General features: G+C 34.7%; 1 protein-coding gene across 1 annotated transcript in view; it reads right to left on the bottom strand.

The window, feature by feature from the left end:
- The window catches only part of GRID2 (glutamate ionotropic receptor delta type subunit 2), a 1,429,995-nt gene that overhangs the window by 654,592 nt on the left and 749,344 nt on the right, over nt 1-26,059 (bottom strand). Inside the window, exon 3 of the mRNA XM_034672012.1 lies at nt 12,275-12,559. Within this exon, the coding sequence (XP_034527903.1) occupies nt 12,275-12,559 (285 nt within the window). The remainder of the gene's footprint in view (nt 1-12,274; nt 12,560-26,059) is intronic.

A 26,059-nucleotide genomic window follows, 5' to 3' on the forward strand; every position in this document is an offset into this window, starting at 1 on the left:
GATTTTTTTCTGTTCATGCTATATAGGAAGGTAAAGCACAGATATTCACACGTTGACTAATAGTGTGTATTACATATTATTTAGATAGAGGAAACTTTTAAATAAAAATATTAAGAAATATAACAAACATGAATACCTTTCCCAGTAACATTTATTTGGTTTCAGTTATTAATTAGTCTAGCTCTAGCTGTCCTTCAGGCTTAAGAAAAACCTATTATTCTGTAAAAGATTGAGTTCCCAGGGAAGTAGACTCTGGAGATAAGGATGGAAGAACGGGAAGTTCACTGGGGACAGCTCTCAGGAATAATCTTTGTTCCTGGAGCAAGAGCCAGCAGAGGGAGAGCTGTGGTGCAGCTCAGCAGAGCCCTGCCTGGACCCAGGGAAGTGGGATGCCCTCAGAGTTATCCCACGTTAGGACCTGTGGAAGGAGAAACTTTATCATCCTCCCTGGGCTTTGGTTTGGTCATTCTCTTCAGCTGAGGGCAATTCCTGGGGAAGGCAGTCAGCTGCCAATGCTCTCAGTAGATAGGGAAATAAGCACTTTAGTTTTGAAGGTGGGTTTGGATGGCAAAGACCAGAATGCATCCAGGAATTTGCCTTGCATTTATTGTTTTGGTTTTTAGGGTAATTTGATGTTATAAATAATTTGCTTTTATAAATCACTGCATCTTTCTCTTTTGAAACAACTTTCTACTATGGAAAAGAAAATACAATACACTTGATGTCAGACAACTGGGTTTGGATCCTTACTTTGATACCCACATGGCCCTGTGAGCTTGGAATTAATTTCATAGTTAATGTTGTTTTTAGCTTCCTAGTGTTTCTTCCCCTTTATTCCAAATAACAAAACCTCATCCTTCACTTAAGAAACAGACCTGGACCCAACCCTTGTGTTCCACATTCTATGGCACTCTACACTGTATTACTAGGTGGTCATGTATCCCAGGACGGTCAATTTGAGCTTGCCATGTTCCTGGTCTTAGGGATAGTCACAGGATTCAAATGAGGACTGAAATTTAATATATGGATAATGAAACAAAAATGATCTCTCTTTTATATCACAAGTTGTACTGATGTACTTTTGGGATTGCAAGGGGCAGGGTGTCTAGAGAGAAGCTGAGCGAAGCCAACATGTGAAGTGAAACAGAGGCAAGGCAGCTATTCCTTGGACTTCTCAACTACATGATTCAATCCAAAAATTTTTGCTCACTTAGTTTGAAATGAGCTTCTGTCCCTTTCAAGAGAAAGGGTATTGACTAATATACCGTCTTTCTATAAACATCTGATAGTTTAATGATGAAGGTGAAACCACAGTTCCTACCATTGAGGTACATACAGTTGAGTAGAGCAAAGGACAGCTTAAACTGGTAATTCTGTTTTAATGTGATTAATGCCAATTAAAAAAAAAAATGGAAGCATAGGATAAGTAGCAACTAACCATACCTTATTGCTGGAAAAAAAAAAAAGTTTAATTACTGGGTTGTTCAGATAAAAGGAAATAGGGCTTGTGAAACATTAAAGCAAATTTCTAAGCAATGTGCATTTTCATTATTAAGACTTCAGTAACCCAAAGTCCCATTGGTTCCTAATTTTCTTCTGCTGTCTTTTTCTAAGAAAAAAATGAAAAAAGAAAATCTTGTTAAGGACTAAAAGTTTACCTAGGTAACATTCTCAGAACTTGATATTCTAGCAATGATCAATTTCTCTGACATCTGATTTGGGACTTGTGTAACCTATTTAGGCCACTTCCCACAACCCTCAAAGGCACACTGGCTGATTGAAGCTTAATTAAGTTATCAATTAATTTTATTTCTTTTCTTTAGATTGTATTTATTTAGAGAGAGAGAGCGTACACGTGAGCAGGGGGAGGGGCAGAGGGAGAGAAAGAATCTCCAGCAGACTCCATGCTGAGCACTAAGCCCAGCTGGGCTCTATTTCATGACCCTGAGATTATAAGAGCCAAAATCAAGAGTTGGGTGCTTAACTGACCGAGCCACTCAGGTGCCCCATGAAGCTTATTCATTTTATTAAATTGTGTTAAATAGTGACTTTATTATAATCACTAATGAAATATTAAATTTAATCTGTATTAAAATGGTTTACATTAATGTAGATTAAGATAGAAAAATACCAGGCTATATTAGACTCTAATGTATAAACACATTTCCAAACTGACCCCAAAACCAGTAATATGATATCCTGTTGTTCATTGCAAACCAGTGGTCAGCATCCAAATAGATCCTTTTTAGAATCAACTCTCTGCCTACTGTGTGTCAAGCACTTTGAAAGGTACTTGGAAGAGAAGTTGAGCAAGACAAAAACAATTCTTGCCCTCAAGGAGTTTATTATCTAAAGCATTGATGATAACACAGGCCCTACAGTAGATAGAGGAATCTTACTATACTACTCATTTATCCAAACTGTAGTTGCAATTTAACTAAATTTAGTGATAGTCTCTGGAATCTATCAAACAGTATTCTTCAGCCTGATCATTATGTTCAAATGTCAAATTTAAAATATTGACTATGGTATGAAAAGAAGTTTGTCACTAAGTCTCTGTAAGTCTGATTTTTTTTTTTTTTTTTTTGGTCTACTCATCTTTTTCCCTCATTTGAGTAGATTAGGTGCATTTAATCATTTTGATCACTTAATGCAATGAAGACCTCCCCTGGACCAGATCAGCACTGCATTCAGCTATTCTTGGTGTTTCCGAAATTTCGACAGAATTCTAACTTTAAAATTAATATTTAGAGTCTTATGACTTTCTTTTTAGATAAAAAGGAATATGGCATGTTGCTGGATCCATGAGATCACTGAGCTGAATGGCTTTTCCCAACATACAAATTGCAAAGCATACTCTCCAAAATGCCTCATTTCCTGAGAAAATAAGTCTTTCACCACTGAGTGATTTAAAAATTTTTGTTTAGAAGAACCCTTACTTCAAAAGGGATGTAAGTCTCCATTGAGTATTCCCTTGCCATTTGTGGTGTATTTAGAAAATAAGGATTATATGCTGTATTAGGTTTTGAGATGACACAGTCCAGCAACAGTGGCCCATCACTAAGATTTTCTATTTGATGAGAGCTTACAATTTTAGTATTAGATCATAGTGTTTTAGCATGAGAGTCATCTTTATGGGAATGCTGATCAATAAGGACATTTGACTAATGAACAAATCCAAAGTAGTACAATACATCATTTTTACCTACTTGACAAATACAGTCTAATGCAAAGGAAATAGTTCGATAAGATGCTTGGATTAATTATATGCTTATTGATGCACATTGAAGTAAATGAGAGAACTGAAAGTTGGAAAGTGGCCAAATGAGTAATAAACAGCTTTAAGACTGTCTAGAGAGATAGTTAATAATATTATAGTCATTAGACATTTGAAAACACCCTCAGGATAATTATAAACATTTGCAATCAATTAAAAGGAATGTGTCCATTTTAGGGGCCTTGATTAAACCTACATCAAAATGCATGGAATAAATGCTGTTATTCCTTGGAATGCATTCATCAGGGTGATCATTCAATGTTCATTTCAAAGGGACTTACCATATGGCAATTTAATTGTAAAGAAAGGGTGATACACTGATGTACTTAACGATAGCGCTTAAGTAACTCAGGTCACTTGACTATGTATTGACCTTTAATTTGGAATCATTAAATCAATGTTTTCAGAATTCAGGAGAGCCCATAAATAACCCATTTGGTAATCCTTAGAGTTGAGTTTTTTTCCTTTGCTTTTGTGCCTATGGGTGTCAAAAATATATATTTCTCTCTATATAGGCAAATACATATTAATTTAATCATTTCCATTTTAAGATATTTTATTTTATCAACACCTATTATACCCTTTAAGATCTCTGATTTTCAGAAATGCTCAGTTTAACAAATTATAGTAGAAATTTACATATGGCTAAAAATCCTGTTTTAAAAGAAAAAATACTATCCTTAAATTAAGGGAAATGTCAGAAAGTTTGAGAACCTAAAATAAATTTAAGCTAAACCAAAACAAAAGCATATTCAAACTAGACTTTAAAAGTGTATTTTTAAAAGCAATTTTAAATGTTGATTTATAATTTATGTATTTCATATAATTTAATTTTATAATAGTAAAATAAGATTTAAAATGTAATGACCATAAATAAAATAATCTGGTTAATGTTTAAATAATTATTTTTCTTATAAGAAAAGTTTCCTTCAAACTGGAAAAAGAAGCACATGTGTCCATATGCCTACACTTTACCCAGAGCTAATTCACCCATCACATAATTCAGGTTGGTGATTGAGAGCCCACTGAGTGCCTGGCTAATTTTTTTGATTCAAGGATCAGCATAGGACCCAAACAGGACCTAAGATTCGGTCTACATACATATCTATATGCATGATATTTGATATACAAACAAAACAGGAAAAGGGTCTTTCTTTAGTATAATAATTTGTAAAGATATGCTTAGAGTCACCAGTGCCATCTATCTGGCCTAAGAATGAAACCAATAGATAAACTGAAGTAGAGATTAGGCTATGGTAAGAGGATATCTAACTACTTTCAAAAAGTGCATGTCTCCATGTCATTACTGTAACAAGCTGCTTAGATCCCTGTCATCATATTATCCCTTTAATCTTCATAACTTGATCTATCTAATAGATCTGTCAATAGATCAAATCCAATATTGGGCTGTGGGACCAATATTCTTCTAGGCAAAGGAAATTAAAGAACTCAAATAGCTTATTCATTGAAGAGCACTTCAACCTTATTGCTTATGTCACTCCGGTAAATAGTTCTATTCAATCCTCCCAAGAATAAAATTCAACTTTTCTCTCTTCAATACTCAGAATAGAATCCTCCCTTTAAAGAAATATATCTGCTTTTATTCTACTTTAAGAACCACCTACTACTATTATAACTTTTTGGTTTCTGTATATCGTCGGTTCTTGATTCTGGAATCTTGCCATTCGCTAGTACATTCAACTAATTCCTTGCATAGACCTCTCTGATAGCCTACCTGGACTACTCCCAATTGCATTTAATGAGCCTTCCTCAATATCATATTCCACCTACTTGACCAAACTTCCTTTCAGAGATTTGGTTGAAATCAAAGCAAATTAAGGATGAAAAATTGGAGGGGTAGGGCAATATGATAAATGATACAATGAAGATTAAACATATTTAAAAAAAAACAGAAATTATGAAAAAAACACAAGGTACAAGCCTGTAGTTTTGTTTTATTTTGCTAAAAAGAAGTCTACACCTCTGTCTAAGGCAATAAGAGAGCATGAGGCATAATGTATAATCAGTAAATGTATGAGATCATATACAGAGGTACTGAAAAACTAGATAGACAGGGATAAAGATATTTAGAAAAGTGTAATCTTTGAAAAGCACAACACATTGAAAATGGGAAATTGTTCATTAATCATTTTCTTCCTTATTGATAAATGATTTTAAGCAAAATGATTATTGTTTTATATTATTCCAGAAAATGGATCATTTTGTCCAATACTGGTGTTTTAAGTTTCATATCAAAATTTTTCTGACAACTAGGAAAACCCAGTGTCCAAATGTGAAGGAAGCTCCTTCAAAATATAGTAAGTTTTCTCTCCCTTAGTATATTCTGGAAGGGAAAACAATGCTACCAGTTAAAGATGCTGAAGAAGAGGTCTGCTGAAATTTCTTGTTTCCAAATGCCTCCTTGAGGAACAAACCTGGCTGCATACCTTGCAACAATTCTGATTCCAGGAGTCTGTGATGGGACTCAAGCACTATGATGATTAAAAAGCTCTTCTAGTCATTCTGATCTATTACCAAGTTTGGGTTCTAGGAATCCACCACATTCAATTCTAAATGACTTTTGTCTATATATTCACAAGAATTTATCAATTTTATTAATCTCTATAAAGAATTAATAATTTTATTTAAAAAAATTTAAGTAATCTTTCTGCCTAACATGGGGTTTGAACTCATGACCCTGAGATCAAGAATCACATGCTGTACCAACTGAACCTACTAAGTGCCCCAATAATTAATAATTTTAGACTCTCTTAGTTTTCTTTACTGTTTATTTTCTATTTCATTAATTTCTATCCTTATTTAATTATTTTATTTATTCTACTTTGCATTTAATACAGTCTTATTTTGCTATATTCTGAAGGTGGACATTTAGTTGCTTGCTATTTAAGCCTTTCCATTGGTTTGTATTTCATTTTATTTTATTTTATTTTATTTTATTTTATTTTTATTTTCATTTTCATTTTCATTTTTATTTTTATTTTACTTTTGTAGTTCTTGTGCTTGGGGCTCAGTGGGTTGATGCCCTTCCTAGGCATGACGTTTCTTTCTCTTTCCCCAGACCAACCTGGGTGGTTGCTTGGCCTAAATGAAGCTTAAGGGAGTTGGACTTCTGGAACTGGAGGGAGAACAACAACTCCAACACAGGGAAGGGAAATCCTTAGGCCCCCTAAAATAGAATGGATGTATATTAATGACTTCTGTCTTTCAGAACAACTCTTGGAGTTCTCTTCATGAAATAAAATATCCTGGTGCAGACCTTTCAAAGTCATATCAAGGCCTTAAATTTAACAGACTGCTGGATCTGCTATTCCTCACCAGAGAGGGCTGTCCTCAGGATTTGATCATCATTCCCTTAATCTTATCAAAAAGACTACTAGAAATAGCAAGGGATGCACTCCTTGAAAAACACCTGTCAATTTCTCCAAATACCTTCTCTACCTCTATTTTCATTCATTATATGGGGCTGTAAGAAAAGACTGATGCCATAGAACAGAGTTGAAACAATTTCTTAAAGGACCATAGTGTAATATTTTAGGCTTATGGGTTATAATGTTTCTATTGCAACTGCTCAACTCTGCTATTGTAGCTCAAAAGCTGACATAGACAACGTGCAACAAATGAACATGCTGCGTTCCAATGAAACTTTGCTTACAAAAAGAAATTTCAGGCCCAATAGTAGGTTGCTAAACCTTGAAACAAACACTAAAGACAGATTGTATTGACTGACCTCAGGCTGTCCCCCCTAAACAACAGCTGGATTCAAATATCCTGTATGAATTGAGAACTCTTAGAAATCCCAGTAGTCATATTGAAGGCCCTACTGATATAGGTCTCACTCAGGGGGTCCCAGCAACATAATTAACCCTTCCCTCCGCTCTTTCCTAACCTCCATCTCCCCAACACCCCTCCCACACTAGGGACATCATGTGCACTTCCAGAACTATAGTTCTTGCGTGAAGGTTACCTCCTTTCTGAAGACATGAGTAAACACCAGGAGTGGATAATGTAGTACTTTACTAAGATCTCTCTAAAGTGAGGCTTACCCTAATTAATTTGGGGGAGACATATGGAGCCATATCTGACTTGTTACTGATGTGTGTCCTGTAGGTAGTCTTCCCTATGATAGAAGTCATCCAATTAGAATTTTTTCCCCTGAATTTCACTAAAGTGATTGATGGTACCACTTCGGCCTTGGAAGTCATTCAGGTCAGCCTCAACACACTGGCCAAGGTTGTTCTGGATGACAGAATTTCTCCTTGTGCGACAGGTAGAATCTCTGCAATTACAAATAAATCTTATAGTACCTGGATCAATGCCTCTGGCCAAGTAAAAGGTTTACACAGAAATTTAAGGAGGAAACTCTCTGACTTTTTAAGTAGGCTCTTGATAGTTCATGGGATTTATTCAGCTTTCTGAGTCCAGGACCCTGATGGGCATGGTTGAGATCAATCTTGCTCATTAAAAATCTTATTTATATTGTCCTTAAATGAATGCAGAGGAGACTGAATAGATCTGATCCTACCTCCTGTCAGTAAGATTAGCCAGAGTAGTCTTAGGACTGGCATATATACAGGGAAAATTGCTAGAAGCCAACAATATTGTACAAACAAAAAAAATATTTTGGGGAGACAGTTTTCCATAGGTTTTGTGTCTTATTGCATATTATGCAAGCAGATACTCTCCCTAGATAAGAGAGACTTATTTACAGTGAAGATAGTGTCTTTCTGGACATATGCCAAGCAGGTTTACTTAGAAGCCCATCATAAAAGGGACAGATTCCCTCAGCCAGGGTTCCTTAGCTGTCATACAAGCCCACTGCATGCACAGCGTCCACTGGAGGGGCTCCACGTAGTCTTGTCAGACACGAGGTCAAGAGGAAGCAACATTAGTATGAGGCTCACGCTGCTTACTGTACCATGAGTATTAAAGCTTTCTATCTGTCTAAAGAAGTAGAGTGTTTTCTGCCAGTATCCATGAAATTGATGCAAGCTACCCAGATCCTTCCTAGCTCATTGACAATATTTTATCACAACTCCCAGCTGTAAGAGAGCCAAAAAATGTAGCTTTTCAATGGGAAGTATTGGTCTCTCAAATGATCTTCGCATTTCGTTGGCAAATTTAAAAACAAGAATGGTTAGTCTGCAAGTAGACAGCTGTTTGTGCCGACGCATCAGCCTACTTTGGTCCAATGACTGTCCTCTTTCCGTACTCTCAATGATAACCCAATCTTCCGAGTTGACATAGAGTATTTTTCCTGGATGATTTTAATATGGTGAAGATCTGTAGGCTTAACATCATTGTCTCCCTTTAATAAAGATGATTCTATATATTTCATTTGTAAACTTTTTTTTTTTTAATTTTACAGTTGTCAGGAATTCTATTCTTATTTCTATAGCATCAAAATACTCTAGTGGTCAAAAGCAAGGACTAGGGAAATGACTATCATTTGTTGGAATTCATGCTTCTCAGCTTACTTACAAATTACCTGATGTCTTACATCCTCAGTTTATCATTTGCAAAAATCATCACCATCACCATCACCATCATCATCATCTACCTCAGAGGGCTGTTGTGAGGCTTAAATGAGATGATATATGTAGGCACTTGGAATAGAGCCTGAATATAATAAATGTTCTCTGTAAGATTAGCCCTTTTTATTATATTCTTGGGGAATAGTTCACTGCAACTCCTTTATACTCATCATACATGGTTAGGAGTATAGGTTCTGATAAGACTTTAGAACTCAGCTCTGATACTTAGCTGTATTTATGAGCAGGTTTTTTTTTTTTTCTGTTTTCCTATTTGTAAAATTGTGATAATAATATTACCTACTTCATAGAGCTGTTGAGAAGATTACATGCAAAATACTTATTCTTAGGCCTGGCAAATTAAATGCTCAGAGATACTATTTTTAATATTTTTATTGCTACAAGACTTGTTCACACTTTCTCTCTGTCAGAGTGACTGTCTCTCACATATTGTGAAAGTTAGCTAGCATTTCAAAAGGCAATATTCAAGGTCAAGGTCCACCCATAAAGCCTTCTTTGATCACTGCTGCCAAAAATTCAACACCTTCTTCATTACACACCATTAGCATTCAGTTTGCATCTTTCATGACACTTAACACACTATTTTCTTGATTAAAAGAGTCATAAATATTTTACCTCTTTTTTTAATTGTAAGCTTCTTAAGGGCTAAGACTATATTCTGTAAAACTTTTTATTTCATATTTTGCATTGCACTAAGCAAGTGAGCAATGAACATTTAAATGACACATTTTTAAAAAGCTCAACACTTCCTAAACTCTTTTCAACCCTTTTTAAAAATGTCTTGAATCAATCCATTCAAATAAAGTTTCCACATTTTTTTTTCTGTTTTCATCCATTTACTTAGAATCAAAGACTTGAATTTTCTTTGTTAGGAAATTTAATGTAGACTTTCATACTGTGCCCTTAATCATAATTAACTGCTTTTGAAAAAAGTGTTTCTCTAATTAACTGGATATAGAAGCCTAATCTTTTTTTTTCCTTTTTTTTTTAAAGTATAGTTTTATAAGCAAAATACATCTTCAATCACATTTGGCTCCAAGAGGATGCCTTATTTCATGCATAGATGATGCTTAATCCATTCCTTGATGAAAGGAATTCCTGATAACCAAGATAAAAGTCAAGTATAATTCCAATGTTTGAACTTAAAATGATGACATTGATGAATGGATATGTAAATACATGTAGCCTTCTTCAAGGTAGAAGGTGTTTGGATAGCTTGATGTTTATTTTGGACTCTAGCCCAGTTCTTTACCAGCAAGATTTACTGTGAGTATCAAAGGGAAATTTTCTTTTATTAAACAACAGTATTACTGGAAATAATTTTAAGGATACTAGCTGGGTAATTTTTTATGAATTATTAAATTAAAAAGTAAGTCAAAAGCAAGTTTATCATCAAAGTAAAAGAAAATATTTTTATTATTTTATTATTATTATTCCTAAAACAAACCCTGCTTCTAACAGAGGACTCAGTCATACATTGTGATTATAGCATCTTATTTACTTATTAAACAGAGGAAAAGAGAATAAGGGATTTCAAATGTATGCAAATTATTTTCTATGACTATGAATTTAGTGTACATTTTCAAAAATGAATAAAAATGTCTTCTAAGAATTTCCTAACTGTAAACCATGCAGGACTTGGAAACAAGATAACAAGGGATTTTCTTTCCTCATGGATGTATAATAATGAAAAAGTAAAATTCACATTTTAATGTTGTGAAAAACTTTCATCAAAAATCACTTTTCTGTTCTTTATTTTACTGGAGTACTTTGATAGGACTAAAAAATGTTTTCCCCCTCTTAAAGAAAGGTTTACAGTTTAAAAATTCAGTTTTCAAATTATATTTGAGCAGAGATCATAAGAATACCAGTTAAGGTTATAAAAATCATAGATAATATGACTGAAAGAAAACTGACAAAGGCATATTCGACATATTGATTCCAGAGGTAGAGTTCAGTACTTCACTAAATAACCCTATCAGTGAATTTCAAACTTGTGTTCAATCCTTCCTTTACCGATGAGCCAATTATTTTTTCTCTTCTTTTTTTATTTTATTCATTTCAGTCTCTTGGTTTTGTTCTGTGATCCCTAAATAATATGAATTAAGCAACAAAAATAAGGATTTCCGTCCTGGAGACAAGTATGCTTCTGGAGAGGGCCACAGACTTCTGGCTGAAATCTACCAGTCAAGTTTAATGCTACTCTGGCTGCCAAAACCCCATGCGACCTTTGAATATGTAGGGCTAAATGTAACTGCCACTTGCTCTCCCTCCCTGGGAGTCCACAGGGGCTCTTATTCGTTGCTTTCCAGATTTCTGCCAACCTGTTTGTGCTCAGTTCTATTGATGCCACTTTCTGGCTTGCTCCTTGTGTAACTGTTCTCCAATATTGTTCACAATGCGGGATTGATTTTGACAAGAAAACCATTATTTTTAAATGTTTATTTATTTGCTAAGAAAAAATTGGTTGCATTACAGAGGGTGAAATCTTCTTGATTTTTTGAAATAAAAAAATAAAAACTAGACCCATCCATACTGAATGGAAAACATTTTTCTGAGACTCCTTTTTAAGGCAAATTTCTAAAGAAACATATTTTTTAAAATATATATCTTCATGAAGACCTGCTAATTTTGTCATTTTATTATATCCATCTCCATTCCCACTAATGACAAAAATTGGAGAGACTATATTTGAACATCTTTGGGATCTGTCAGAAAATAGATTTATTCAGGAAAAAAAAACAATATAATCTTCATTTTTATTTACTTTTCTTAATGTAACACAACTAATAAATACTGAGGCAAAGTATCTTCTCTTTGAATTATAGTAAATTTAGGGCAAATGCTTTGTGTTTTATCTTGGGAAGTTAAATGAATTAAGTGTCTTCATACTACTCAGCATTTTTGTGAAATTTCATATTGCAGACAACGTGCCATGCTAAGTATAAAGTAATATAAACTGTTACTCCCAAAGAATGTAAGGATGTAAGCAAAATATGTCAGGTTTTTTTTGAACCAATAAATTATTGGTTTTCAGTGTTCCAGGATCTGTCCAAATTAGTGTTTTATTATTCTATAAAGATATAAATGTTTTGAAAAGGGAGAAAGACAGTAATGTCTTTATGACTTCTCATTATTTGAAAAATCAAGATATACTGGAGTCAGATTCCCTTTAGAAACATTTATAAACTGAACACTAGGTATAGGTATTTATTTTTTAAAATGACTTCAAAGTGATTTAATACAAATGATTGAACGTGAACTTAGCAAAACTTTTTGTTTTTGCTGCTAGATTTGTAAGATTATGCCAGAACAAGAAAACCCCAGATAGCAATGAGTAAGCTCCTTGAAGTTTTTCAAGATTTAATGAAGTTGCTTGCTATGCAAATATCAGCTTACAAAACTCACACAAATCATAAACACTTACCATATTCACTATCATAGAATATAATGAATTTCTGCCAGGCGTATTCTGTGACCACTCTCAGGATAACCTCATTTAAGTAGACAGGTGGGCGCACAGAGAGAGTGTAGTCATCATTCCTGTTGCTCCGTGTGAGTCCACAGCCACTCCTTGGGGTCCCAGCTGTTGAGCGCTGTATGAAGAGGTGGGGGATATGCATGGCATCTGCCAGAGACTGGAGAGACCCTGCTGACGTGCAGCCAATGGAGCTGACCAGGGCCAAGATGCCTTGATTCATAAGTTCACAGGCTGCAAGAAAGCATAGTAATATTCAAATGTCAATGGGTTTCATATATCTTGTCTTCTGGAGGAACAGTGAATAAAGCGTATGGGGTTATTACACAACTATTGGCTTTTTTTTTTTTTAATGAACATTCTCCATGAAGAAATCCTCAAATTACAAAGTGCTACTGGAATTCATCTAATGAACTCTGTGCCCTTATTAGCTATTTGAACTTGTACAAATTACTTAGCTTCTCTTAGTCTCAGTTTTATCATCTGCAAAGAGGGTAAAAAAGCATGAATCTTGAAGGATTATTGCTAGGATTGGAGATAATTCAGTGTCTGTTATTTGCCTATCACATGATAGGCACTCAATTAGTGACAGCTATACTTTTATAATAATCAATGTATAAATTCAGAGAAAAGACAATTCCTCACTGTGTATGTAATACAGGTTTTCAAAGAGCAGATAATATGTAAATTGGTGAATGAATAAAAGGAAGATGAAAGGCTTAAATAAGGAATTTCTGGCTACAGAAAACAGAGCCATTCTGGAATCTAAAACTTTGATGACATTTTGTCTCTGATTAAACCAGAAAAATGAAAATATTTTTGTTCTTTTCCTTGGCAGTCAGAAAACTCATGGTCAAATAAAATACTAAGTTTCAGCGATTATCTCATTCTGGTTTCTAGCTGAGCAATTTCTAATTCTGTGTATGCATATATGCTTACTTCAAAGCATATTTAAAGCTGGATCAAATATGAATTATAAGTACATATCAAGACACAGCATATATAGAAAAAGAGTTAATAAGTCTTAACTTTCTCTTTTTTTAAAGTAATCTCTATGCCCAACGTGGGGTGCGAACTCACTACCCTGAAATCAAGGGTTGCATATTCTACTGGACTGAGCCACCCAGGTGCACATTTTTTTTTAACCTTTTTGATTTTTTTAAATTTTAATTAATTAATTTATTTTTAAAGTAAATTCTAAGCCCAATGTGGGGCTTGAACTCATAACCCTGAGATCAAGGGTAGCATGCTCTACTGACTGAGCCAGCCAGGTGCCCCCAATAGGTCTTAACTCTTAGTCTTAATAAGACTTAACTCTTAGTCTTAATAAGAGTTAAGATATCTGAGAGATTTCAGAATGCCATTCTTTGAAGGCAAGAGATTAGAAATAAAATCAAAAGTAAATTCAGATGGAATCAACATACAATACATTTTATTTGAGAGGGCCAGTTATTATAATTGGTCCAGGCATTATTCTAGATTTTAGGCATTGTAGATACAACATTCGCAATATTTATACATTATTATAATCTGTTTTGCAGAGTTAAAAAAAATCAGAGAAAAACTTAGAGGAGAGTAATTAATTGGCCAGTTAATGAAGGCTGACAAAGTGCAAGCTTAGAAGTACTATACTAATGTTACGCACATAAACACCAAATAAATTTATTATGATTAATTTTAAGCCGACCAGTACATACAAAATAAATTAATAATTATTAGGGACATTATTTTCAAGCACAAGACAGGTTATAGGATTTCAAATGAATTTGAAAGGTAGCATCAGAGGTGAATGCTTCTTAGGCCATAACAGATTGAGGTTGAAGTTTCAGTAAAAATCATAGAACCTACGCATGTTTGTGAATTTAACATTTATAAAAGCAATTTGAATTTATAGTTATACTTTCAATGGGTTTAGGCAAAAACACTGGTCAAAACTTTGCTCCCTCATTGTAGGAAATAAGACCATTACTGATTTATATAAGGAAATAGGAATTCACTTTTTTAATAAGATTTTGTCTAAAAGCTTGGCTCATTTAGCATTTAAAATCAAAACACAGAGAATATCTTAAGGTAATCACGATTGAATACAATGTTTATATTATACTAATTTAAGATGATCAAATAAATACAACAGTTTACATAAACCTATCACAAAAGTTATAGGTTAGTTATAAGTATAGAAGTTGAGATGAGAAAATTCAGTTTAAGTATTATATGCTGTCACATATGAAAATTGTCAATTTTAATCTTCATATTTAAAAAGAAAAACTCTAAAGAGTCATATATAGATTGTTATTTATCATATAAATTTGCTTTAGTATATAATCTGTGATTTCTTCAAACACAACTATGTTACTTCCTATTAACCTCTGTTAGTGAGAACACAAACTAAGCAAGTACTGGAAACAATTGCTATTATTATATAAGCTAACATATTATTTTTAGATTACTTAGTATTTGGTATTATCTACTCTGTTACATATATAAGCAAGAATGACTGAAAACTCTCTATAAAATCAAAATAGAAATTGCAATCAGAAAACCATGTAATATTAAATCTGAAAGGCAATTTAGAAATCAGGTAGTCCAGGGAGGGAAAATCAACTTTAACTGCTGTGCTAATCTGTGACTGGTTGGTAAGCTGGAACACTATTTTGAGAAAGATTTTGAGACTCAAAAAGAAAGAGCACCAAAATCATTGTGTTAGGTTTCTCATAGGAAGAGACTGTGAGAGAAGTAGCCTGCAAGTCTTAGACATATATCCCACTTACTGGCGCTTAACCTTCTATTGTTCCCAGTTGTCAAGAGAACATACAGTACCCCCATAAAAAAATAGAAGACCCAGGTCTCTAACTCATTGTCCAAAATGCTTTTCACCATAGTAAGCAAATGATACTGGTATCGTTAAAATTTTGTGTGGTAAAGAAAAACGATAGACAGGTCTCCATAGGGAAAAGCTCAATTGGAGATTGTCTATTGTCAAGTTTGGTAAAAAGAGGTTGATCCACTCAGGAGAAAAGGAAGAGCCCACACACCTAAAATGAATTGAAACCAGTTGACCCAAAACACAACCCTATTTGGGCACATATATGAATGGGTCAGCAAAGCAACCTATCAAGGAGACATTTGACACCCATTTTTGCCCTCTTTTACCAATATAAAATGTTGGCTGAAGAAGAGAAGATACAAATTTATATGCTCTGGACATTGTCTCTACATAGGGCCCTATATAAAGGTTGGCATAAAAAAAGAGATTATAACTCATGGCAGCAGAAGAGAGATTTGGGAAAATGAAAGCCTACACCAAAAACAGAAACAAAGATTAGTGAGGCAATCTACCTTTTGCTCCAAGAATTCCATGTATTGACTGTTAGAAAAATGCATTATTTAGACTTTAAGTTCCATACAGCACATTCTTCAGTTATTAGCGTGAAACTGAATTTGCAAGATCTAAGTGTATTTTTTATGGGTATCCACCACCTTTTTATGATAAGAATCCCAAATAAGGACTTCTTAATAGCATATTTCTTTCCCACTATTATTGTGACTCCCATGATTTATTTATTTTATGTATACATGTACACACAAACCTCCAAACATAGAGTATATTGAACTGCTTGCTGGTTTTGTGACTCCAGCTGTCTGAGACTTTAACACTATCAAAGATGTTTGGAGCCTGTACCAATCGCTGGAAGCACACCGTTTTTTCCCCTCCCTCTCTTCCTTCCTCCCTTTCCTCCTCCACTTCTCCCCACCCCCACTTCTTCTTTTCGTAGCAACTGTAATTAGCAACACTTCCACCCTTTTGGGTCACTTAGCAGTTACAAAAATGAAGTTCTCTGTATAAATGTGTAAATTTAAGTTAAATGATGTTCATGTACACTATCATTGTTTTCATCTCTGAAACTAATCAGTTTGGGTCTTATTTTTCTTGTTAAATAAAATGGGATTACAAGTAAAATCTATAAAGGATCTTGAAATCGATTATCTGTTACTTAATTCTTAAGGATAACTCAGTGAAATATTTTTGGATAGCACCATCTTACTTGAATATATTTATTCCCTGTGATATATTTTCTAACTTTTTTATACTGACCAATTTGTCCCAATATAACCTCTTCCAGTGATTTTAAGTCACATCAGGACCTTAGCACATTCCATTCATATATTTATTCTACAACACACATTTATCAACTTTTAATCATGAACCAGGAACTTCTTTGGAGATTAGAGAATGCAGAGGCAGATTCCATCCTCAAAGATCGCCCAATCTGTTCACCATAGTGTTTCCAAAATCTCTGAATTCTGTATCAGAATTCAAAGTGGAGATTAAAAAAATATATACAGATGACTAAGTCTACTCCTAGAAGTTCTACTTTACTCATTACAGGCTAGCGTTCATGTATTTGCATTATGATGTATTATCTGAGTAGTTCTGATGTGTAACCCTTTCTGGAAAACATGAATCTGGTGGACTGTAACTGCAACACTCTTCGATGTAATTGTTGCAGAACATAAATATTTGTCGATTTTCTCTTACTTTTTTTTTACAATAATAATTGTTGACAATATGGCTATAACTGAAGAGTGGGATTTCCCTATTTTTCTAACTCTCTTAATTTGCAAGTGGGGGTGCGGTATAAGAAAAGAAGATACATGGAGTTATTAAGAATTATTGTACCCCCAAAGGTGATCCTTATCTCCATTTTATTTCTAATAATAAACTAAAAAGTTTATTCTTGGAATGAATCTTTATTCTTTCAAGTTCCTCCAATTCAGATACAGAGTACCATATTTCCACAATTCTAAAACGTATGTAGCTTTTATATTTTATCATATCTGAAATCAGGGCCTATTTTAAAATGGATCAATGAGTTTAATATGATGGATTATTTTCTTCAAAAAAATCAGTAATCAATAATGAATTTTTTAATCAGTGAGCTCTTAGAAACGAGAAAATAAGGTAAACTTCCATGGCAGATGAAAGATTTGTACTCTTTCTATGAAAGCCGAATTTAATTTAACTTCTTTTTTCCTATTTAATTCATTAATGAATCACAAGCCCAGTGTTGATAATTGCTTTCTTCTCTTTATCAATCACTGAAAAGCACCTGACCTTTGCTTTCATACTTGTAAGAATATAGTAACACAAAATACTTTCAGCCTATACATTTAGCATTATTTGCAAATATGATTTTCAGCAACCATCTGAGAGGTGGCATATAAAAAATAAGATTAATTTGACACATCATCAATGTAGTTTGACAAAAACATAATCATTTGGAACAATTTCTTCTAAATAAAGATGGTCTTTAAATATAAACAGTGTGACAAGGTCCAATTTAATCATAATTATCTACTTAGGGATTGAAACTACAGAAAAAATTCATTGAATTGAAATTAAAAAACATTAAGACTTAATTTCTTCTCTAAAAGAATATAAATGGCTAAAATGGTTGATTATCAGCCATCAAATGGGTTCAACTGAATAATTTTCAGTCAACTGTCTTTTTATTCACCTAAAGCCAGCATGAATCTCTCATTTGTGATCTAAGCCTGACATGGACCAAACATTTAACCTAGCACCTATTATAAGTCATTTTATTTTTCCATTTATATTTCATATAACCCTCTGTAGAAGAGCTATTATTATTGTCATTTTCAAGTAAGAAACTGGTTAAGTGAAGTTAAATGCATTGTCCAAATTCACACTCTGTAAGTGGCAGAGTTGGAATTCACATCTAGCACAGACTTTAATGCCTGGGCCACAGAGAACTAAAAACTCAGTTTTTAAACACAAAGGCACTTATAAAAAACTGTAAGTCACCTAACTCGCTCTTACTATAAGATTCAGGATATTTCAGCCTCCTGGATGTAAAAGAGAAAAGAATAACAATGATTATGATACCATTTTCTCCTTCTCCCTTTGGGTTTGGGATTAAGGCATTAATCCTATATAGTTTCAGCTCCAAACATAAAGAGTATATACAGAAATTTTAACAAGGGTGAGACAAACTATTAAGAAGAACTTACAAGGTATTGAGTATACTTTCAATCAATCCCTAAATCAATTCCACTAAAACTGATGTGATAAAAATGATAAAAATAATGACCAAATATCTCTTTATCTTTGTACAATTGTTTGGGATTTATAAAATGTTTTTATTTGCATTTGATTACTTTACCAGCACATGGCTATTTTGCATAAAATTTCTATCCTCATTATATTTGAGGCTCATTCTTACATTTTGAGTAAGCAGTGGAGAGAAGGCTGGAACATGGATTTTATGATGTTTACTCTACAACCTTCCAATTATATGCTTTCATAGGCTTCTATTTATGGAAATTCAGATTAGTCTCCTCCCTTTTAATGTTAGTAACAATTCTGCAATGAACACACCAATGTACATATACATCTATATGTTACAAATGTAAAATATACATACTGTATCAGGCAAGGTCCTGGTAGTCAAAAATAGGCCAGTATACAATGGGAGAGGCAGAACATATTCAAATGAATGTATAATGATGCACTGAGTAGTTGCTAGGCCAACAAGGGTCATTATTCTAATAGCCCAAAAGCATTTTTTCCTAGACTGTGGGTTGGGAAAGCCTTTTATGCAGAAGTGAATCTGTAGCTGCAATCTGAAGGATAAGTAGGAACTAATTAGGTGAAGAGAAGTTACCTTGATGAAAAATGGTGAAGAAAATACTTCCAAACAATGGAAAGAAAATGTGCAAAGATTCTGTGGCAGAAAGAGCAAGGGTACCAGATGGGGCAAAAAAAAGAGCCAGGAAGCTGGAGTACAGAGCGCATGTTAGAGAGGGGGGCAAGGTGAGGATGTAGGGGCAGTCAAGAAATAGGAACTCTGACTGGGTTTGTTTGTCCCATGGTAATTTGAGGGAGAGCTTTACATATTTTCAGTATCAACCCTTTATCTGTTAATTATATGTTAAATAACTGCCTTTATTCTTGTCATTTAAATTTATGTATAATTTATACAGATCTTTATAAGTTTCAAAATTATTATATAATCAGATTTGTCAGTCTTTTACTATCAGAAACAATTTCCTTTACACCATGTTTAAAAAGGCTTTTCCCCACAGCCTACAGATTTATGATCATTTATCTAAATCTAAAACATTTTCCTATCCTATACCCCACAGCTGATCATCAGCTGATGAAAGATACAGTAATAAGAATTGAGGAAACTGGATGAGTGCAGAATGTTGTATGTGGTTGATATGGGTAAAATGTGATCTTTATCTGCAAGATCCCAGCCAGCAAAGTGTGAGGACTAAACATCATTGTGACAAGAATGATAATCCATATCATACTATATATTTGTCTTCAAATTTTTTCCCATCATTTTATGGAAATTCTAGTTATTAAAATTATTATTCTTTTATAATATGTCACATCCTGGAATGTTTATGTTTGTGCAACAGGAAGATGGAATGACAAAAAAACAAACCCAATATGCTCCTGAAGTTACCATTTATCCAGAATATCAAAGCCAAAACTCAGAAGTCATCTTTAGTTAGTTCCTCTCTGTTATACCCCATATTCATTCACAACAACTTTGGTCAACCCATATTGTTAATTCGACATAAGTATTTCTCAAAACTATTCTCTTCTTGAAATAGTCACTGTCAGTCCTTCACTTCAATCTGTATCACCACTAACCAATTACTGAAACTGCCTCCAAGCCGATATGATTTTCCAGCCCCCAGCTTAAACTCTCTCCAATCTTCTACATTGTAAATAAGGATATCTATTTTTTAAAATTCTCATTATGTTATTTCCGTGTTTTAAAGGCCATCAATAAAAAACTGAGACACTATTACAGAATGGTGGAACCAAAGAAAAATGACAATTCAATGCAATACAGGATCCTGAATAAGATCCTGAAACAGAAGAAAAAAAAAGGCTATTAAAGAAATTGGTGAATTTTGAATAAGCTTTGTAGTTCAGTTAATAATATTGAACCAATGTTAACTGACTGTGCTTGATAATTGTACTATGGTTATGTAAGATGCTAATATTAGGAGGCGTGGGGTGAGGAATATAAGGAAACTCTGCACTATTTTTGCAATCGTTCTATACATCTAAAAGTACTTCAAAATTAAAAGTTGAAAACAGATAAAACTATCAATAACTTCCAACTTCTGCCAGAAAAAAGCGCCAACCCTCAGCATGGCATACAAAACCCTTAATGTCCTAGCCCCAGTCTACATTTTCATGCTTACCTCCAGCTACTATCCCTTGCCACCACAGCTTTCTGCCATTCCTCACGCTCCCTTACCACCATGCTATTTATGCTTGCATTATATTATTTTGTCAGTAGCCTAGGTGCTTATGCAAAGTATTATTTTTGACATCTTAACAATACTGCTTCTTCTGATTTCCTGAACGTGGTATCTTCATTTAACATAGTCTTTTAAAACTTTCTAAGCAGTATTTTGCAGTATTCGGTGAACTAGATTTTGCGCTTCTTTTGTCATATTTATTCCTAACGATTTTATGTATGTATATTCTGTTGTAAGAGTACTTTTTATTTTAATTTCCAATTTTTATTGCTAGAATATAGAAATTCATCAGATTATTGCATCTTGATTTTGTACTATGAATCTTATTAAATGCATTTGTTAGTTCCAGTGTTCTTTTTTGTAGATTCTTTTTTTTTTTTTAAGATTTTATTTATTTATGTGACAGACAGACAGCCAGTGAGAGAGGGAACACAGCAGGGGAGTGGGAGAGGAAGAAGCAGGCTTCCAGCGAAGGAGCCCGATGTGGGACTCGATTCCAGAACTCAAGGATCACGCCCTGAGCCAAAGGCAGACGCTTAACGACTGTGCTACCCAGGCGCCCCTCTTTTTTGTAGATTCTATAGAATTTTATACATAGACAATCACATCATTTGAAAAGAAAAAAAAGAAAAGAAAAGGTAGTTGCACTTCTTCCTTTCCAATCTGTATGACTTTTCCTTTCATACCTGTAGCGCTGCCTAGTACAGTACAATGCTGAGTAGACATGGTAAGAGCAGCTGGCCTTCCTTTGTTCCTCATCTTAGAGGGAAAACATTCAGTCTTTGACAATTAAGTTTGACCTAACTGTATTTTTTTTTTTTTTGGACCAGGTTGTATATGAAATTGAGGAAGTTCCCTTCTATTCCTTGTTTGCTGAGAGTTTTTGTCAGGGATGGATACTGAATTTTTCAAAAATTTTCTGCATCTATTGAAATAGTCACATGGATTTTTTTTTCTTGGTTTTCTCATATGAAAAATTAATTGATTGGCTTATGAAAAGTTAATGCTGCCCTCAGTAAATGAGCTGGAATGCAGTCACATCTATTCAGTTTTCTGGAAAGGTCTGCGTATAATTAGTGTTATCTCTCCCTGAAGTCTTTGGTAGAACTCATCGGTCAGACTTTTGGGAGTGCAGTTTCAGCTGTGAGGTTTTTAACTATAAAAACAATTTCATAAATAGAAATAAGGATATTTAGCTTATTTACATTCTTTTGAGCAAACTTTGGTAGTTTGTATCCTCGAAGGAATTTGTCCTTTTCATCTGAATTGCCAAATTTATTGGCATACAGGTGCTCATGATAATCCCTTGAAATTCTTTTAATATCTGTTGACTCTGTAGTGATGTTGCCTCTCTCATTCTCGATACTGATGATTTGTATCATCTTTTGTTCCTAATCAGCCTAGCTAGAGGTTTATCAATTTTATTAACTTTCTTAAACAGCTTTTGGTTTCATTGATTTCTGTTACTGCTTTTTCTTGTTTCCTATTTCATTGATTTCCACTCTGTTCTTTGTAATTTCTTTTCTTCTGCTTAATTTTAGTTTAGTTCACTCTTCTCTTTTTAAGGCAGAAGCTGTGATCATCAAATTTAGATCTTTATTTTTTTCTAATATACTCAATCCTATAAATTTCCTTTTATGTACTTTGCTTTAGTCTACTCTTTTCCTGCTAAATGTTACCTATTCATTTATGTTATTTACCTTTCCAGCAGGCATAGTTAACAGCCATAGTTATTTTTGTGGTTTTTTTTTTTTTTTGATAGTTCCAACATCTGGGATATAGCTCAGTCTATTTTTGTCACTTTTTAAAAATGGATTTTTTTCTTGCATTTTTGTGTGTGTCTCATTATTTTAGATGGATTGTTGGCTAGCAGAGATTGAGGTAAATAGAATATATTTGTACATTTCTCCTCCTATCAGGCTGCTAGTGTGTGGGTGAGTTAATCTAGTCAGGAACTGATCTGGATATGCAGTGTTTTTGTTTTTGTCATCACTATGGTGCAAGGCACCATAAGCTTCAAATTCCACTAGCAGCAGGTTGCTGTTACTTTGTAACAAAGTACAAATACTTTTGTATTTAGAATGGGGCCTGGGTTGCCAGATTTTCTTCAGTGTTCTGCTCCTCCCTTAGCTTTCAACTGTTTCTTCCCAGACATACCCCAGTGGAAATCCTGGGTGTCCTGGATCCAGCCCCCGTGGTAGACTGCCGGGTTACTCAGTCATAGGTCTTTGCTGTCCTGGTCCAACCACAGCCTCAGTCTCAGGCAGGCTTTGTGCACCTGGCCTTGAAGGTGGACCTTACCCAGTGTTACTGTCCCTCATCTCTGATAGACCAACTCTACCTTTTACCTTCGATGGTGGGTCAGGAGAGAGTTTTCTGCTCTCCTGAATGAGTAGACATCTGCTTGATATTTGTAAAAGATCCCGGACCCAAGATGTTTTTTATGGGTAGAGAGGTAGAGAGGGTTTTTGCATTGACTGGTGCACCAACAGCAATGGATCTTAGCAAGCAGCCTATGGATTTTTTGTCCTTTCCTCAGCACCTTAAGATTTTTACCCTGTAGTTGATAAAGCCTGGGTAAGTGTGTGAGGTATTTTGCCTGCTTCCCTACAGCCAGCCAGCTAGCCTATAGAGCGCCTGCACCCGAGGGGAGCTATATCTGATACGGTGCTGACCCCAGCTCTCTAACCGAGCACTCAACGGAGGGCCATGGCAGTAGCTTACAGATGAGTATGAACTGCCCCTTGAGTCTGGGATCCCTGGCTATTCCTAACAAACACAGTAGCTGTCATGCGGCTTTTACAAACTCATAAAAATTCTAAGCGATTCCCCCCAACCTGTGCGGAAGGGAATAAACTCCTTCTCCTGTATTTTGTCAAAGGCCAGACTGTTTTTGTGTTTTGCCTGTCCTTGAAGGAGCTTCTCCTCCTTAGATTTTGGTTTCCTTGGTTACTTTGAGAACTGTTGCAAGCATGAAAAAAAATTGTGATTTTGATGATTGTTTACCTTTTTTTTTTCTAATATTTACAGTGGGAACAACTTTTTTTTGGCAACTTTTTGCATCTCAAACAGAGGCGAATGTCCAACCGCTCCTTGATCATTCCTATAACATTCTGTAAGTGCCTACAACATGATCATTATCTGTTTACATGCCAGTCTTCTAGATTAAACACTGTCTTCTCCAGTGCTGTTTCTCAATATCACCATGAATTATTTTACTTAGTTTACTAATATTTTATTTCTTGATAGCAATGTCATTCAGGCACACACATTATAAAAACAGAACTAATTCGGGGCACCTGGGTGGCTCAGTCGGCTAAGCTTCTGCCTTCGGCTCAGGTCATGATCCTGGAGTCCTGGGATGGAGCCTCCATATGGGGCTGCTTGCTCAGCGGGGAGTCTGCTTCTCCCTCTGCCTCTGTCTGCTGCTCCCCCTGCTTGTGCTCTCTCTCTCTCTCACTACCTTTCTCTGTGTGTCAAATAAATACATAAAATCTTAAAAAAGAAAAAAAAAGAAGGGAACTCATTCTTCATGGAAACTTTTTTTTTTTTTTAAGATTTTATTTATTTGACAGAGAGACAGCCAGCAAGAGAGGGAACACAAGCAGGGGGAGCAGGAGAGGAAGAAGCAGGCTCATAGTGGAGGAGCCCAATGTGGGGCTCAATCCCATAACACCGGGATCATGCCCTGGGCCAAAGGCAGACGCTTAACCGCTGTGCCACCCAGGCGCCCCTCATGGAAACTTTCTTATCATGGCCGATATGCCCTCTCTAAGCTCATGCCTGGCCATAATTCTGATGTAAACTATTGCCTTCAGCCTTTCTCAGTCTACTTTAGCCACACAGCTCTCATTTTTCCCCACAGCCTCTTTTCTCTGTATTGCTTCTAGCCTGGGTGCTTTTGACCCACACATTCCTTCATCCTGTTCCCTCATGCATTTTCTGCTCTTGCAGCCTCCTTTCCATGTATCCCTGCTATTCCCTATCTCATGACCTACTTTATTTTTTCTTTAACATTTATCATTATCTGACTTGACTTTATGTATGTTTGTTTCTTTGATTTTACTCTTTCTTGCCCACTAAAATAGAAACTACATCAGAGCAGGAATTTTGTCTGTTTTGCTCAATGCTTTATACCCAAAACCTAGAACACAGACTGATCTATTGCAGGTATTCAAGGAATATATGCTGAATCCATGAATAATTGAATAAACAGTACAGTTGCAGTCTATCTCCAAAGCAGACGTGGTGGAAGGCAGCTTAGGTACACTACAAATGATTATTCAGCTTCAGTAGTTCACTTCAATGTTACTCAAAGCTCGCCTGTTTCACAGAAACCATTTACTCCTGTGGATAAAGAAGAATCCTAAGTGGTGTTGACAATAGTAAGATGCGCAAAGTGAGAAGAATCTGTCCTCCATAACAAAAATATTTTAGCGTTTCCAAGGTGCACTATTTAGAAATATCGATACTCCTTTGTGATAGGACTAGCATGTACAAGATAAGCTCCATGAAAGCAGAGATGTTGTGCATCTTTTTAAACTCAGATGTTCTTGGCATGTAGAACTCAGTAAATACTTCTTAAAAGCATGAAGATAATATTATAAGTAATAGATTAGAACACCTAATTTGTCTTCAGAAACAGTATTTTTCAGGGATTCTTTTCCAGTAGTAATATATCAAATGCAGTCTCTTACCTCTTTAGCCTGTAAATATTCATTTTAAAAGTGCCTGAAGTTTTATTTGATTAAAATCATCTTTTAATACTACATATGTTTTAGATAATTTTAAACTAAGCAGAAGGATTCATTTGGGTTTTTAAATGAACTAAAATGTCTATTTCTATAATTTATTATAGCAACCATGAAAGCTCATATGATTTTCTAATGTAGTATATTTCAATTCATTGTACGGTAATTTAATTTTTTTCTCAATCTTTATAATCTGTGATTTCATTTTGATCTGATTAAGACATATGGTTGGCAGCAGAAGCTAGATCACAGTTATCAAATTTGTGAATCGATCACCACTATCACAATTTATGGATAATCACATTTCACTTAGCATAAAATGCACTTGGATTTATTCTTTGCCAGGAAGTAATCTTTTACCATCTGCAGATTGTTATTACGTTCTAATTTCACTAATAATGCCTTTCAACATAGTATCAGAAGCGTTTCTATTTCTGGGGGGAAAAACTGTCTACATACTTTACAGAGCTATGGAACAGTGCATAAGGTCAGAAACGTTATTTAATAGTTAGCTTGGCCACTGCTAGCAGCAATTATGAAGTGAAAGGAGATAATTCCTGAAAAGTACAGCATAAGTCACGTGGATTCCTTCCTCTTCTCTTTTGTTAAGCAGCACTACGCAAGCTGTTGAAAGGCCTGTATTTAAATCTCTGACACTAATTCTCTTTGTGTA

Source organism: Ailuropoda melanoleuca, chromosome 11 (assembly GCF_002007445.2).
Source record: "Ailuropoda melanoleuca isolate Jingjing chromosome 11, ASM200744v2, whole genome shotgun sequence".
NCBI lineage: Eukaryota > Metazoa > Chordata > Mammalia > Carnivora > Ursidae > Ailuropoda > Ailuropoda melanoleuca.